Here is a 17,400-nt window from a genome sequence, read left to right on the forward strand (position 1 = left end):
ACTAATTATTCAAATTTGTAAGGGATCGACATTGATGCAGCAGTCTGCTGGCATATTATCCAGTTTGTGTTTGTTTTGCTGGCGATTCTGTGTTTTCTTACTGGAATAATGGGTGGGCTGGGGTTCAGTCTTCTATCATCTCACAACAACCTCTAACATGTCTCTCTGGTGATCGGTACCCTACTAGCAGTTTCCATCATCTTGGTTGATGACTCCATTTGTGTAACATCTGTTCATTATAAATGATATGATTTTAAACCCCCCAAATATACCAGTTTTAACGGATCTCTGCCATTTCTCTCTCTATCTCTATCTGTTCCAGGATCTGGAAGTTGACACCCAGACAGACAGACAGACAGACAGACTGACAGACAGACAGACAATGGAGCGGCTGGTTGTGTGTGTGCTGCTGTGTGTACTTCTATGTGCGGTGCTGGTGAAGGGCTACAACTGCCCCGGCCGCTGCATCTGCCAGCACCTCTCCCCCACTCTGACTCTGCTCTGTGCTAAGACCGGTCTGCTGTTTGTGCCCCCAACCATCGACCGCAAGACCGTGGAGCTGCGCCTCACAGACAACTTCATCACCATCATCCGCAGAAAAGACTTTTTCAACATGACCAGCCTGGTCCACCTCACCCTGTCCCGTAACACCATCAGCCAGATCACGCCCCATGCCTTCCTGGGACTGCGCTCCCTACGAGCCCTCCACATGGACGGCAACCGCCTCAGTGTCATCAAGAGCGACCACTTCAAAGGCTTGGTCAACCTCCGCCACCTCATACTGGGGAACAACCAGATCCACCACGTGGCCCCTACCTCCTTTGATGAGTTTGTGTCGACCATCGAGGACCTGGATCTGTCCAACAACAACCTGAGGACCCTGCCCTGGGAGGAGATAGGCAGGATGAGCCACATCAACATCCTCACCCTTGATCACAACCTGATCGATCACATCGGAGCTGGGACTTTCACGCTCCTCACCAAGCTGGTTCGTCTGGATATGACCTCCAACCGGCTGCAGAAGCTACCTCCAGACAGCCTGTTTCAGCACGCCCAGGTGCTGTCAGACGCCAAGGGCGCCAACCCGTCCTCCCTGGCGGTGAGCTTCGGGGGAAACCCTCTCCACTGTAACTGTGAGCTGCTGTGGCTCCGCAGACTGACACGACACGACGACCTGGAGACATGCGCCTCCCCGGAGCACCTCATGGACAAGTACTTCTGGTCCATCCAGGAGGAGGAGTTCATCTGCGAGCCCCCGCTCATCACCAAGAACCTATCCACCAAGCCCTACGTCATGGAGGGCCAGGGGGTCACCCTCAAGTGCAAGGCCATGGGAGACCCAGACCCGGCCATCCACTGGCGCTTCCCAGACGGCAAGCTGGTGCATAACAACTCCCGCACCATCCTGTATGACAACGGTACCTTGGACATCCTCATCACCACCCTAAAGGACAGCGGTGCCTTCAACTGTGTGGCCTCCAATGCTGCAGGCATCGCCACAGCTGCCGTGGAGATCAACATGATCCCTCTGCCCCTGTTCGTAAACAACACATTGCATCACATGCGCGAGGCTGATCGGGGCCTCTCTGACATCACCACCTCCTCCAAGTCAGGCAACGACACCAAGGGCCATGACAAGCACCAGGACAGGAGGGTGGTGGTGGTCGAGTTGACCTCCTCCTCGGCTGTGATTCGCTGGCCCTCCGAGCGCCACATCCCAGGCATCAGGATGTACCAGATTCAGTACAACAGCACTGCAGACGACACACTGGTTTACAGGTAAGCCATGTGGGGGCTGGTGCTGGGGGAATGGGAGCACTAGGGCTGGAGGACTGGAGCTGGTGGAAAGGGGGTTAAGTGCAGCAGCTACTCCTCCTGGGGTCCACATAAAACGTACAAATACATGACAAGTACAGAACAGTTATAGACAAGGGCATTCAATTGAACAAAAAAAGAGGGTGCGGGTGGGGATGAGGCTGGGGTGGGGTGGGGGTCTGAACCAGCTCTGGAGACGTTCTGAGCCATCTGGAATGCCCATCTGCTGAATGGCATGACAGTCCATTATAATACATCCATAACTCCCAGAGCTGAATAGGTGCTGTATGATTAACTATGTCACTACATTTAAGTATGCACAAAATGTATTATGGTTTAGGGATAAAAGAGGGTATAAACAGACCATGTGTTGATTTCAATTGATAAAAATGCATAGTATGACTTTACATTTCCAGTTTATTAGCTCTAAGCCTATGAGAAAAGAAAGATTACACAATTAAGACATATGACTTGGCCTTTAGAGTGTAATTATAAACTGGGTGGTACAAGCCCTGAATGCTGATTGGCTGACAGCCATGGTATATCAGACCGTATACCACGGGTATGACAAAACATTTATTTTTACTGCTCTAATTACGTTGATAACCAGTTTGTAATAGCAATAAGGTACCTCAGGGGTTTGTGATATATGGCCAATATACCACGGCTAAAGGCTGTATCCAGGCACTCCACGTTGCGCCTTTTTTAAGAACAACCCTTTACCACACCCCCTCAGGCCTTATTGCTTAAATATACCCTTTTGTCTCAATATTATCCAGGTTCAGCAGGCACTATCACGTCCCAGTCCTTAACCCCAACCCAACAATAACCCCTTCCCTTAACATAATCCCAATAGGACATAATTGTTCCTAGGACACCTGTGAGTCAGATTCTGGGACATGAGCATGCTAACTTCTGCAGATAGAGGCTTCTCACATTTGAATTACTGTCAGTGGAACATTAGGGGACCCTGTTTAATATGATAGATATTACAACATGTAATTTATTTCACATTGATGAATGACTCATGTCTACTCCAATGAAATCATTAATTTCAGTCCATCTTAAAAGATAAATTCAGTGTATTCGGAAAGTATTCAGACCCCTTGACTTTTTCCACATTTGTTTACGTTACGTCCTTATTCTAAAATACCCCTAAAATACCCCATAACACAATACCCCATAATGACAAAGCAAAAACAGCTTAAAGAAATATCACATTTGCATAAGTATTCAGACCCTTTACTCAGTACTTTGTTGAAGCACCTTTGGTAGAGATTACAGCCTGTAATCGCTGCCAAAGATGCTTCAACAAAGTACTGAATAAAGGGTCTGAATACTTATGTAAATGTGATATTTCTTTAAGCCCGGATTCGAACCCGATCCAACATCTCTGGAGAGACCTGAAAATAGCTGTGTAGCGACACTCCCCATCCACCCTGTCAGAGCTTGAGAGGATCTGCAGAGAAGAATGGGGAAAAACTCTCCAAATACAGGTGTGCCAAACTTGAGGCGTCATACCCAAGAAGACTCGAGGCTGTAATTTACATGGATCGGGTTCAAATCTGGGCTCTGGCTGGGCCACTTAAGGACATTCAGAGACTTGTCCCGAAGCCACTCCTGCGTTGGCTTTGCTATGTGCTTTGGGTTGTTGTCCTGTTGGACGGTGAACCTTCATCCTGGGTGCTCTGGAGCAGGTTTTCATCAAGGATCTCTCTGTACTTTGCTCCGTTCATCTTTCCCTCGATCCTGACTAGTCTCGCCACTGAAAAATATCCCCACAGCATGATACTGCCACCACCATGCTTCACCGTAGGGAGGGTGCCAGGTTTCCTCCAGATGTGACGCTTGGCATTTGAGGGCCAAAGAGTTAAATCTTGGTTTCATCAGACCAGTGAATCTTTCTTATGATCTGAGAGTCCTGTAGGTGCCTTTTGGCAAACTCCAAGCATGCTGTCATGTGCCTTTTACTGAGGAGCGGCTTCCGTCTGGCCACTCAACCATAAAGGCCTGATTGGTTGAGTGCTGCAGAGAAGGTTGTCCTTCTGTAAGGTTCTCCTATCTCCACAGAGGAACTCTGTCAGAGTGACCATCGGGTTCTTGGTCACGTCCCTTACCAAGGCCCTTCTCCCCTGATTGCTCAGTTTGGCTGGGCAGCCAGCTCTAGGAAGAGTCTTGGGGGTTCCAAACTTCTTCCATTTAAGAATGATGGAGGCCTCTGTGATCTTGCAGACCTTCCCCAGATCTGTGCCTCAACTCAATCCTGTCTTGGAGCTCCACGAGCAATTCCTTCGACCTCATGGCTTGGTTTTTTCTCTGACATGCACTGTCAACTGTGGGAGCTTTATATAGACAGGTGTGTGCCTTTCCAAATCATGTCCAATCAATTGAATTTACCACAGTTGGACTCCAATCCAGTTGTAGAAACATCTCAAGGATGATCAATGGAAACAGGATGCACCTGAGCTCAATTTTGAGTCTCATAGTAAAGGGCCTGAATACTTATGTAAATAAGATATTTCTGTTTTTTATTTGTAACACATTTGCAAACATTTCTAAAAATCTGTTTTCACTTTGTTATTATGGGGTATTGTGTGTAGATTGATGAAGATTTTTATTTATTTAATCAATTTTATAATGAGGCTGTAACCAAACAAAGTGTAGAAAAGGGGAAGGGGTCCGAATACTTTCTGATTGCACTGTTTGTGCTCACACTGCCATTTTGTATTACTCATTCAAATACCCTTATTGAATTGAGAGTACTTAGGTCTATTGGATGTGTGTCTATTTGACCCAGTGTGCACCACCAATATCGGGGCACAAATGAAAAAAGTGAACTAGAAAGTTTTCTCAAAGGAATCAAAAGGTCAAGTTTAAAGCTGTTGTTGTTGGTTGACTTTGCTAATTTTATCGTTTCTGATTTAATTAGCTATTCTCCTGTATAATGTTCTCCCCTGTGTTTAAACAGTGACCTGCGTGTTGTCTAGTCTTTAGGTGATATATTATTACCTACAAGTGACAACCATCAAAGCGTTCCTTGAGGGGAAAATGGCCATGTTTTTAATTATATTAACACAGATGTCCGCCTAAAGACAATGTCTTTCTCCTTCATGTTCACAGACAATGTGTTTATTTCACACAACATCAAACTTGGGCATTTGGCCAGAAGCCTGCGTTGTCTTTCCTTGAAGATGATGTGACATATACAGTATATATATATATATATATATATATATATATATATAGTGATGGCTTGTTTGTCACCTTGCTGTTTACCTTTTGCAATCATAGTATACATAAAATGCTGGGGGAGATATTTTGCACTGTCACCATGTAACATTGCCTAGTGTCTAAGTCAAGTGTCAGCACTGTTGTCTTTACTTGGGCCCCAAATATATGGGAGATATTTAAAGCCTCACTGGAGCTGAAGTAAGTTGGCATGGCTGTCTTTTTTCTGTGTTTTTTCAAACACCTTAGTGTCCGGTTAAATCTTCTTACGTGCATGCTGTTCATGGGAATGCAGTGTGACACGGTCTGGCACTCTTTTGTTCCATACAGCATATTGGTGGTAACTGAGGGGGGAGGTCAAAACTACCCTGGCAAAGCTAACCTTCACCATTCCTGTTTATTCCTTCATTTTTTCTGCAGAATGATCCCGTCCACCAGTAAGACCTTCCTGATCAACGACCTGGCGGCGGGCCGGGAGTATGACCTGTGTGTCCTGGCGGTGTACGACGACGGCATCACCTCTCTGACGGCCACGCGCGTGGTCGGCTGCGTCCAGTTCCACACAGCCAGCGAGGTCAGCCAGTGTCGCTTCATCCACAGCCAGTTTCTGGGCGGCACCATGATAATCATCATTGGCGGCATCATCGTGGCTTCAGTGCTGGTGTTTATCATCATCCTCATGATCCGCTACAAAGCCCACAGCAGCCCCGAGGACAGCAAGGTCAAGGTCAGCTCCAGCATGCACTCCCAGACCAACGGCAGCCAGCACAGACTCCAGCGCTCCACCTCCAAACAGCCTGCCGAGGACAGCCACCAGAGAGAAGCCCAACCGGTGGCAGCCAAAGAGTGCATGGCCCTGGTGCTGAAGGTCGACAGTGACAAGAGGGAGTGGGACACTCCTCTGGCCACCACGGCCATCCTGGAAGTGGAGCTGCCCCCTCTGCCCACGGACAAGGTGAGGAGGACCAGCCTGGACGCCCAGCGCTCTGGATCTGGCCCCCCGTCAGAGGACACACAGACAGAAAGCAGCCTGATGGGCTCCACCATATCCTTGTGTCTCCTAGGTCCCAACGCCAGCACCAAGGAGGCCCCCAGGCTCAAGGACAAGAGCGCCCTGGCCAACATGGGATTTAATAATGAGCTGGCACGAACTAGGCACAGGTTCAGCTTTGACGGGGGAGACTACTCCATATTTCAGAGCCACAGTTACCCCCGCAGAGCGCGGACGAGGCGGCACAAGTCCACCAACCAGCTCAACGTGGAGTCCTCACCGCTCGCTAACCGGAGAGTCACTTTCAGCAGCACTGAATGGATGCTGGAGAGCACAGTGTAAGAGATACAGCCTGGCCTCTCTGGCTCTCTCAAAGACACACACACACACACACCAACAGTTTGACACATACACCCTCATGCATACACATTTACATATCTAACAAATAAATCTACATGCATACACAGACTCAGAGAGTTGCTGGAGAAGAAAACAGTCCCCTTTCATCCTGCCTCCCCTCATACTCCCAGAGCGACACAGAGTTGTTGGACATTTCATTAGTTTCTGCAGCAGTGCCTTATTCTAAAATATGTACGAATGGAGGATGCTGCTCATTGTAGTCATACACTTTCCTTTCTATCATGGTTTTCCCCGTTTCATGGGGAGTGATGCTTTGAGTTTTTTTGTTCTTTGACATGCCAAGGGTTGGGGCATTTGTAACTTTTCCTTTTAATGTTAAAAAGATCACACTGTAAAGTGAACAACCAGGTATCTTGTATGTTGACCATCCTTTGGGTTCTTTCAAAGACTTTTGCACACGAAGACACGACGATACGAGGACAAGTATCACACCAGTCTATACATTAATAAAAATATAGAACTATACACATGCCGATTTCAAATGTTAGCATAGAGAGGATGGACCTGATAAACCTGTGGACTCCTCCATGCTGGTTGGACTGTATGATATTACTAGGTATTGTTCCTGATGTGACTGTATGATATTAATCGGTATTGTATCTGGCTGGTCTAGATAAAAAGACAACAAAAAAAATACATATAGAAGTATATTAAAAACATTGGTGTATGTGTACTATGTAAGTCATATGTCACAACTTTTTACTGAGCATTTGGGTGTTGGCCACAAGTTTTTACATTAAAAACCTGTGTCCTCACACTTCCCCCTATTTAGTATGACAAGGTTTGGACCACTTATCCCTTATGAGAGGGCATTAAATTTTTTGTGTGGGTTAACTGTACCAGTTGTGCCGTGTCCTTTTCTTACGGTGATCCTGGATCCTTTTGTCAAAATCATGAAAGCTGCTTGCAAATGGATCAGTGGGAAGGCCTATATGCATTAAGGCATGTATCTTATCAAATATATATTAAGATATCATGTCTTGTGCCTGTTGAGACAAACATGTGGGGGACTTCAAGGGTCTCAAAGTAAGCTGTTGTCAAAGTATACAAACATCAGGTCAGAAACAATATTCCTTTATTTGTCACAAATAAACTATTTATTCTGATGAAGTCAAAAGAGGCCATGAGTCAATCAATCCTCAGGGTCTACTACACTGATTGAGCCACTAGGTGGAGACAACGCACCATAGATAACAGGATATTAGACCCTGTAGGCCTCCTAGCCCTTCCACTAAATAATAAATTAACCTTGTACAGCGTGATGATCATTAAGGAGAAAGGCATGAACTTGAAAAGATACCATATAGCAGTGGCCTGCTCTCTACGTAAGAATAAAACTATGCCGCTCAAACCTGTTTTAGACGACAGCACCTTTTTCAGCAGGTCTCTTAAAAGGAGTTTATATAGTGATGTAGAAATTCTCATTCAGTGCTGACCTATTCCATTTTCTTGCTCATTACATCTACAGTGAGTACTGTAGAAACTTAACACTAGAGGGAAACCGTACACCATTTATACAATGTTATATGGTAAACGGTACCCAGTTCTGGACGTATTCAACCCAAGGGGCAATATTTCATAGAATTTGATGCATGAAGAGTCAAATTTATGCTCAAGCTCATGAAATAGAAAGGCTATAGGCCTACTGAGACGACTTGTGAATGATAGTCATGTAGATATCCTGCAGTCATAACATGAGATCCATGTGATTTGTCCTTCCTGTTTAAAAGTGTGGTGTGATAACCAGAGTACATTTTCAGAAAACTAAATATGCATTTTATTTTTCAATGTCCCTCCTGACATTCCGTTAAATCCCGACTCCCATAAATCAAACGTTTTTAAAATAAATACTGAATTTAAAAAAAGCATAAAAGATTGTCACAATTGGTTGGGAAATCTGCATACAATTTCATAATTTTCCATAGTATAACAGCTAAAGTCAAGCCAGAACACTAACTATGAGACAAGGCTCAGCAGTCAATCAACTTGTCATGAGGTGGAATTAGGTGGCTTTCGTTTAGTCCATATTTGTGCAGTGTCAGCTCACTATCTGAGCACTGCAGCTTGAGCAGCACCAGTAACAGAAGGTGAGGTACTGCTGAATGCCCTTAGGGGAGAACACAGGTTTGTGCTCAGCTGTACACAGAAAGAGAAGTACAGCACAGAAGAGTATTGCAGAGGAAAGTTGTTAAGGGAAGAGCGATATGCTTTCCCCTGCCAGTAGGTCTGTTCAAAAGTTATATTTGTACTTTAGCCAATTCCTCAGTTGTCTTAATATTGGATAAATCACAAACATTTCTAGCAATTAGCTATGGTGATGCCGTGCTCACAACAAATCTTGTGGGAAACATTGGACACTAAAGTGGAAGTGGGGTGTAACTGTGAAAGCTTTGCCCACTCACTTTCAGTAACTGAAAGGGGGTTGAGCAGTATGAGGGTACAGGTTACTGGCTGCCAATGGAAAAAGGTTCAATCCTCAGAACTGTCTTCCGATTTGTCCTCTCCTGCTTTCCAGTTTTTCTTCCTCTTCTTGTGTGACTCTGGTCCTGTGTCTCTGTGGGAGTCCATCTATCATTTCCTCCTTCTCCCTCTCTCCTCCTCATCATCATCCTCCTCCTCTGAGCTGCTCTCCTCCTCTCTCTCCCTCTTTTTCCTCTTATGTTTGCTCTTGCTGCTTTTCCTCTTCTGTTCCTGTTTGACACTGTCGCTCTTGTCGCTGCTGGACTCACCGTCTGACTCACCTATCCTTCGCTTTTCCTCTTTCTTCTTCTTGGAGGACTTCTTCAGATGTTTTGATTTGGCTGTTTTAAGTCTGGACGTTTTCTTTCTCCAATGCCCATTCTGATCATCACCACGGTCTCTATCCCTGAAAAGACAAATCAGGCATTATAACAATGCAACTTTTATTGTATTGAAGCAAATAGTGAGATTTCTACAACAAAGACGATGCACAAGACATTCTCCAAACACCCCACAAGATCGACATCCGCGTTACTTGCAAGATGAAGCGACGCAGGTACAGAATCGGATACCTGGTCAGGACCTGGCGAAGGCGACTGGGAAAGCTGCCGTTACCGTCAATACTACTCGCCAACGTGCAATCATTGGACAATAAATTAGACGAGGTGCGATCACAAATATCCTACCAACCGTAATATCCTACATTTCACAGAATCGTGGCTGAATGACGACGTGGATATTCGGCTAGCGGGATATACGCTGCAACGGCAAGATAGAACAGCACACTCCGGTAAGACGAGGGGGGCGGTCTTTGCATATTTGTAAACAACAGCTGGTGCACAAATTTTGTACATTTTATTTTTTTAAATTTTACCCCCTTTTCTCCCCATTTTTGTGGTATCCAATTGTTAGTAGCTACTATCTTGACTCATTGCTACAACTCCCGTACGGGCTCGGGAGAGCCAAAGGTCGAAAGCCTCCGAAACTAGGCTAGCTTCTAGCTTCTTAACACAGCGCGCATCCAATCTGGAAGCCAGCCGCACCAATGTGTCGGAGGAAACACCGTAACATATTACACCTAGCGACCTGGTCAGCGTGCACTGCGCCCGGTCTGCCACAGGAGTCGCTGGTGCGCGATGAGACAAGGACATGCCTACCGGCCAAACCCTCCCTAACCCGGACGACGCTAGGCCAATTGTGCGCCGCCCCACGGACCTCCCGGTCGTGGCCGGCTGCGACAGAGCCTGGGCGCGAACCCAGAGTCTCTGGTGGCACAGCTGGCGCTTACTTTCCTTACTACAGCTACTACAGTTATGGGACATGGTATTTCATGTTTGGGGCAGCAGGGTAGCCTAGTGGTTAGAGCGTTGGACTAGTAACCGGAAGGTTGCAAGTTCAAATCCCCCAGCTGACAATGTACAAATCTGTCGTTCTGCCCCTGAACAGGCAGTTAACCCACTGTTCCTAGGCCGTCATTGAAAATAAGAATTTGTTCTTAACTGACTTGCCTGGTTAAATAAAGGTCAAATAAAAAACAAATAAATGTTAATGCAGTTCATTTCTTACCAGTCACTTTTAAACTCCTCAGGGTGTAGCTCCTTAAAACCGCTGTGTCCCCATCTGTAGAGGAAACATGCACAGAGATTCACCTTTCATAGCATGTCGCCGTTTGTCAACTCAAACACAAACATATGAACTCACAAGGCTACAGAGTTGTAAACAGAAAAAAGATGCACCTGTCCGAATCATTGGCCTCAAAGTCAGAGTTTCTTGGTCCAGTAGCGTGCCTTCCTCTTGTCCTGGCTGGAATCGTGTTCTCTTCTCCACAGCCGGTCTCCCAGTCTGTCTACAGACCCATCCTCCACACGATCACAGTGCATGTGACTCCTGAGGAATAGACAACATGGGTGAACTCTAATTCTGATGTCTGTCAACCTGTTCCATATAACACGCTTCTAAGCTACTGTAAGGCTGCATCCCGATTCTCCACCCTTCTATCAAAACGTGCACTTGCACACTTCCCGCCATGAATCTAAAAATGGTGGAAACTGACTCCAACAAATGATTACACAAATACATTGCTTTTATATCCATGCCGGGAAATAAGTGCACACTTTGAGAAAAGGGTGGTGAATCAGGACACAGCCTAAGATAGCCTGATATATCAGCCGGTGATAGCTAACACTAACACTATGTACCGTCTGAGACAACGCAATGTCATTATTTGGAAAGGCTCCTCTCAGGACCTCTACAAGCTGGAATGTTGAATAAAAGGACATTTTAACTTATTCTACCGGTTGTCTGGGTGGTTGGTCCTTATGCAGCTGACATTTCAGACAATAGCCTATACCTACTGGAAAGCAATATTAAATAAACTTTTCAAAACACTAGTAGTGCATTCAGATTTCTATCACCTGAAGTTTGTGCATGCCATGCATACTAGCTGAGCTCGTGCACACTTGGTTTTACACAATCCAAATAACATTGCAGTGTCTCAGACGGTACATAGCCTTAGTGTTAGCTAGTCATCACCGGCTGATGTTTCAGGCTACACTGCTTCCATTCTCGAACAGTGAGGGGACCTGGATGGATTTAAGGCTCGTGGCATCGATCTGTGGCTGGTGAATGGCCCCTTCTCCATCCCCCTCAACTTCCACATCTCCGACTCCTCCTGGATCTGAAACAGACCACATCTATCATGAGGAGAGAACACAGCTACACACACACACATTTAGCTAGCTCTCCCACTCTCACCTTGTTGTGGGCATCTGTGTGACAAATAACATTTCGCAGCAGCACCTTGCCCACCGGCACCCTGGACATGATGATACCTGAGAAGAGAAAAGGTATAAGGTACTGTACACACAACACTGTGAATTACATTGGCAGCAACATACTGGGGTTGGAGTCACAATACAAACAGATCAGGACAGGTGCATTGGAGAATATATGATGTTTCAAATTCCCCCATCATAATGACTGACCAGCCTGCCAACCAGCACAATAAGTTGAAATGAAATAGTTTTTAACTTCCCACGGACTGTTTTTGTGCTCCGAATACAATTGAAAGCAACTCTAGTGTTAGCACAATATTGGACTAAAGGTGCCTAATGTTGTTCCTTAGTCCAGTGACCTTACATGTTCTGTTTAATGGGGGAATTGCCACTGGAAGCCAAAACAGCCAAATACTCCATCTAAACATGAATCAATTGCAGTATGATTCTAGAAACATAAATCATTGTACTTTCATATCACATCAAAATAATTATACAAACATAAAAATATACACTTACTCAGCAGTGGAGGCTGCTGAGGGGAGGGCGGCTCATAATCATGTGTGAAACGGAGCGAATGGCATCAAACAAGTTTGACGTATTTGATAATATTCCACACCACCCATTACCACGAGCCCGTCCTCCCCAATTAAGGTGCCATCAAACCTCATGTGCTGCACTGGTTTAACACTGGTGCAGCAGACAGTCCCTTTCTGTGACAACACGTTTGTTGCGTCTGTCTTCCGTTTACACACAGGTGTTCAGAGACGCAGATTGCGAATTAGTACAGGTAGTCCACTCTTCCGTATGTTTTCTGTGAACAAGCTCTGTAAAATGGAAATATGACCGGGTAGGAACCCAAATCAGTGAGCATCAATTTATCCATGTTTAAAAATATATATATTTAATCACCGATATGAAAGGTCCTTATGCTTTCAAATCCGATGCGATGCAAGCGATGTGTATTAATGTTCAGACAAAACTCCCCCTACGTCCAATGATGTATGTGTAATTTAATGGAAGGGCATGCTCAAGGGCCACGCTAGTAGCCCGCGTTGCTAAAAGCACATACTAGCTATGAAGCTACAGCTGGTTCGCGTTAACGGGTAGTTTTATCAACAGGAGCTTTGCTAGTTGAAAAGTAAAATCCAGAAATTAATCATATGACGCTCATTTCAACCATGATTAAATATTTATGAATCAGAATTACCGTTTGATCTTTAACATTTACGAATAAAAACACACAACAGGCTGACCTCTGTCCGTGGCGTATAGCGGAAGGAGCACATGCGCAATACCCTTCTGCATAATCCCGCCCATGTGGGGGTTGTTGCGTCACAGGACGACTAGGACGCTGATTGGCCATGTGTCTGTCAATCATTGGTGGGGGTCCTAAAAGGTGGTGGATGTGGGGATTGAGAAACTGCACAAATTCACTCTTTGTGAGCCAGTTGTTCTTACTTCATAATTCTAGTCAAATGGCTATTAAAGGCCAAGCTACATGGCATCTCACTAGCCACTATCCACATCACAGCTAGGTCTTTAGGGCCAATATCATCATAGGTCCAAAAGGCTTCTTATCAGCTTCTAACCCCAAACCATTAGACTCCTGAACAGCTAATCAAATGGCTACCTGGACTATTTGCATTGACCCACCCCCATTTTTACGGTGCTGCTACTCTCTGTTTATTATCTATGCATAGTCACTTTACCTCTACCTACATGTACATATTACCTCGACTAACCTGTGCCCCCGCACATTGACTCTGTAACCGTACCCCCTGTATATAGCCTCGCTACTGTTATCTTATTGTTGCTCTTTAACTATTTGTTATTTTCCTATTTTCTACTTCAGTTTATTTTAGTAAATACTTCCTTAGCACTTATTTTTCTTAACTGCATTGTTGGTTAAGGCCTTGTAAGTAAGCATTTAACTGTAAGGTATACCTGCTGTATTTGGCAAATGTGACAAATAAAATTGGATTTAATCTGAATAAAATGCAATGATTACCTGTAGTGTCACGCCCTGGTCTTTATATTTTGTGTTTTCTTTATTATTTTGATCAGGCCAGGGTGTGACATGGGTTTATTTATGTGGTGTGTTTTGTCTTGGGGTTTTCGTAGGTATTGGGATTGTGGTTTAGTGGGGTTCTCTAGCAAAGTCTATGGCTGTCTAAATTGGTTCTCAATCAGAGGCAGGTGATTATCGTTGTCTGTTAGGGTTGCGTCAATTCGAATCTGGTATCAGGATGAATATGACAATGAGTCACCGATTGTATACTATGTATTTTTTATTAGCTAAGCAATAAGTGGTAAATGCAATTTTCGTATATACGGGCTCTCTGTCCCACCTCGCAAGGCAAGCAGAGAACTGACAATATGTATGTAAAACAGTATTCTTTATACTGTGATAGACAGTTCCAACCCGTCTGTTGGCCTATCACAGTAGAGACTGGGCGTGGTTTAGACTCACCCAGCCTATTATTGATTGTTGTCGTACGAGCTGGTACCAGCCCCCGGGCGCTCCAGTTGATAGATGTAACTTGCTGTGTCGAGTATCTATGCGCTCATTCCCTAGATACCGTTATCACATATCTGGTTTCTGTTATTGTTAAGTTTTAGTTCTAACAAAAACAGTCTGTGGTTTGCTACACTACGTTCCATATGTGTCCGTTTTTATGTTATTCTGTATTTTTCCATCATGAGAAAGGCCCATGGCCTTGAAACTGTTAACAATGTTTCAAGTCAGCTATGTTGCATAACACATACATACATCCACACAAGCCAACAGCAGATAATATTCACTCATATATATGGTAATGGCTACAATGTAAAACACAGAAACCTCATAGTCTCTGATTAGGAACCATATTTAGGCAGCCATATTCTTTGAGTGTTTTGTGGGTGATTGTTCATGTCTCTGTGTTTGTTTGCACAAGATAGGCTGTTTAGGTTTCCGCGTTACGTTTCTTGTTTTTGTATTATCGTGTTTATTCATTAATTAAACATGTATCAAAATTACCACGCTGCATTTTGGTCCGACTCTCCTTCTACCGAAGAAAGCCGTAACAGAATCACCCACCACAACAGGACCAAGCGGCGTGGTGACAGGCAGCGGCAGCAGGAGCTACGAAGTCTGGAGTACACGACTTGGGAGGAAATAGACAGGTGGGCGGTCGACCCAGGGAGAGTGCCGGAGCCCGCCTGGGATTCGCTGGAGCAGTGCGAAGAGGGGTATAGGAGAATGGAGTTGGAGAAACAAGCACGGCGGCGCGGAAGGAAGCCCGAGAGTCAGCCCCAAAAATGTATTGGGGGGGGGCTCAGGGAGAGTGTGGCAGAGTCAGGAGTCAGACCTGAGCCAACTCCCCCTGTTTATCGTGAGGAGCCAAGGAGGAGACCAGAACCAGAGCCGGTGTTGGAGGTGAGAGAAGCAGAGACTGTGAAGGAGTTAATGGGGAAATTGGAGGAGAGAGTTATGAGGGAGTTGCTAGTTTGGTGCTTTAGGTACGATATTCGTCCGACAGAGCGTGTCGGGGATTTGATGGCACCTGGGTCAGCGCTCCATACTCGTCCTGAGGTGCGTGTTAGTCGGCTGGTGAAGATTGTGCCAGCCTCACGCACTAGGCCTCCTGTGTACCTCCCTAGCCTTGCACGTCCTGTGCCAGCCCTGCTCTCAGGCTCTCCAGTACGCCTTCACGGTCCGGTCCATCCTGTGCCACCTCCACACACCAGTCCTCCGGTGGCAGCTCCCCGCACCAGGCTTCCTGTGCGTGTTCTCGGCCCAGTACCACCAGTGCCGGCACCACGCATCAGGCCTACAGTGCGCCTCGCCTGTCCAGAGCTGCCAGAGCCTTCCTCCTCTCCAGCGCTGCCGGAGTCTCCCGCCTATCTAGCGCTGCCAGAGCCTTCCTCCTCTACAGCGCTGCCGGAGTCTCCCCCCTGTTCAGCGCAGTCAGAGCCTTCCTCCTCTACAGCGCTGCCAGAGTCTCCCGCCTGTTCAGCGCAGTCAGAGCCTTCCTCCTCTACAGCGCTGCCGGAGTCTCCCGCCTGTTCAGCGCAGTCAGAGCCTTCCTCCTCTACAGCGCTGCCGGAGTCTCCCACCTGTTCAGCGCAGTCAGAGCCTTCCTCCTCTCCAGCGCTGTCGGAGTCTCCCGCCTGTTTAGCGCTGCCAGAGCCTTCCGTCTCTACAGCGCTGCCGGAGTCTCCTGCCTGTTCAGCGCAGCCAGAGCTGCCAGTTTGCATAGAGCTGCCAGTCTGCATAGAGCTGCCAGTCTGCAAGGAGCTGCCAGTCTGCAAGGAGCTACCAGTCTGCAAGGAGCTGCCAGTCTGCATGGAGCAGCCAGAGCTGCCAGTCTGCATGGAGCAGCCAGAGCTGCCAGTCTGCATGGAGCAGCCAGAGCTGCCAGTCTGCATGGAGCAGCCAGAGCTGCCAGTCTGCATGGAGCAGCCAGAGCCGCCAGTCTGCATGGAGCAGCCAGAGCCGCCAGTCAGCCAGAATCTTCCAGAGCCGCCATTCAGCCAGGATCCGCCAGTCAGCCAGAATCTTCCAGATCCGCCATTCAGCCAGGATCCGCCAGTCAGCCAGAATCTTCCAGATCCGCCATTCAGCCTGGATCCGCCTTTCAGCCAGGATCCGCTATTCAGCCAGGATCCGCCAGTCAGCCAGGATCTGCCGGAACCGCCAGTCAGCCAGGATCTGCCAGAGCCTACTACCTGCCTGAGCTTCCTCTCAGTGCTGAGCTTCCTCTCAGTGCTGAGCTTCCTCTCAGTGCTGAGCTTCCTCTCAGTCCCGAGCTTCCCCTCAGTCTCGAGCTTCCCCTCAGTCCCGAGCTACCTCAGTCCCGAGCTGCCCCTCAGTCCAGTGGGGTCCTTGGTGAGGGGTATTAGGCCAAGGTCGGCGGCGAGGGTCGCCAATCAAAGGACTCATTACAAGGGGACTAAGACTTGGTTGGAGTGGGGTCCACGTCCCGAGCCGGAGCCGCCACCGTGGTTTAGTGGGGTTCTAGTGGGGTTCTAAGTCTATGGCTGTCTGAATTGGTTATCAATCAGAGGCAGGTGACTATCGTTGTCTCTGTTTGGGAACCATATTTAGGCAGCCATATTCTTTGAGTGTTTCGTGGGTGATTGTTCATGTCTCTGTGTTTGTTTGCACAAGATAGGCTGTTTAGGTTTTTGCGTTACGTTTCTTGTTTTTGTATTATCGTGTTTATTCTTTAATTAAACATGTATCAAAATTACCACGCTGCATTTTGGTCCGACTCTCCTTCTACCGAAGAAAGCCGTAACATGTAGTAGTTATGTAGTCTAGTATGATTGACTATATTTCTAACAATAACCTATTTCCTAATTAGCACAGAATGTTTGGCACACAACGATACAGAAGGCCTATCAATAACTTTTAAGTGTAGACTCTAAGAACCGTTGAGACTGTTGCACTACTGTTGTGTATAGAAGCAGGATACACTTTTCATACTGTTATGGACACAGTATAAAACAGATAGCAATGATCTGTGTTTGAGAAACAAGTCATTGTTGACTGATGCAAGGTATGGGTTTTATAACAACAACAGATAGTTTTGTCAAGGGATGTGCCCTGTTCCCCCTCAGGAGGCTTAAAAGATTTGGTGTGGGCCCACAGATCCTCAAAAAGCTCTACAGCTGCACCATTGAGAGCATCTTGACTGGCTGCATCACCGCTTGGTACGGCAACTA

The 17,400-nt window shown here is 46.5% G+C and overlaps 2 protein-coding genes across 4 annotated transcripts in view; one reads left to right on the forward strand and one right to left on the reverse strand.

The window, feature by feature from the left end:
- The window catches only part of LOC110507787 (leucine-rich repeat and fibronectin type III domain-containing protein 1-like), a 125,575-nt gene extending 118,282 nt beyond the window's left edge, over window positions 1-7,293 (forward strand). For all 3 annotated transcript variants that reach the window (XM_021588023.2, XM_021588021.2, XM_021588022.2), the window contains exons 4-5: window positions 323-1,779; window positions 5,464-7,293. In XM_021588023.2, the coding sequence (XP_021443698.2) occupies window positions 383-1,779; window positions 5,464-6,376 (2,310 nt within the window). In that variant the 5' untranslated portion in view covers window positions 323-382 and the 3' untranslated portion in view covers window positions 6,377-7,293. The remainder of the gene's footprint in view (window positions 1-322; window positions 1,780-5,463) is intronic.
- Window positions 7,294-7,512: 219 nt separating this feature from the next.
- LOC110507789 (uncharacterized protein NKAPD1-like) lies at window positions 7,513-13,012 on the reverse strand. The gene is made up of 6 exons (XM_036964878.1): window positions 12,945-13,012; window positions 11,669-11,745; window positions 11,497-11,591; window positions 10,651-10,801; window positions 10,481-10,534; window positions 7,513-9,320 (listed from the first exon to the last, which is right to left on the reverse strand). Exons 1-4 carry the CDS (start codon window positions 13,006-13,008, stop codon window positions 10,675-10,677), a joined length of 363 nt encoding a protein of 120 aa, XP_036820773.1. The 5' UTR covers window positions 13,009-13,012; the 3' UTR covers window positions 7,513-9,320; window positions 10,481-10,534; window positions 10,651-10,674.
- Window positions 13,013-17,400: the final 4,388 nt, after the last annotated feature.

Source organism: Oncorhynchus mykiss, chromosome 27, assembly GCF_013265735.2.
Source record: "Oncorhynchus mykiss isolate Arlee chromosome 27, USDA_OmykA_1.1, whole genome shotgun sequence".
Lineage (NCBI taxonomy): Eukaryota > Metazoa > Chordata > Actinopteri > Salmoniformes > Salmonidae > Oncorhynchus > Oncorhynchus mykiss.

Excerpts from the sequence above, each read along its gene's own strand:
- LOC110507789 (XM_036964878.1), bottom strand. The coding sequence starts at position 13,008 with ATGGGCGGGATTATGCAGAAGGGTATTGCGCATGTGCTCCTTCCGCTA. Across the intron at positions 11,746-12,944 it reads GCTATACGCCACGGACAGAG|GTATCATCATGTCCAGGGTG; the intron begins GTCAGCCTGTTG and ends TTCTCTTCTCAG. Across the intron at positions 10,802-11,496 it reads CGAGCCTTAAATCCATCCAG|GAGTCACATGCACTGTGATC; the intron begins GTCCCCTCACTG and ends TCTATTCCTCAG.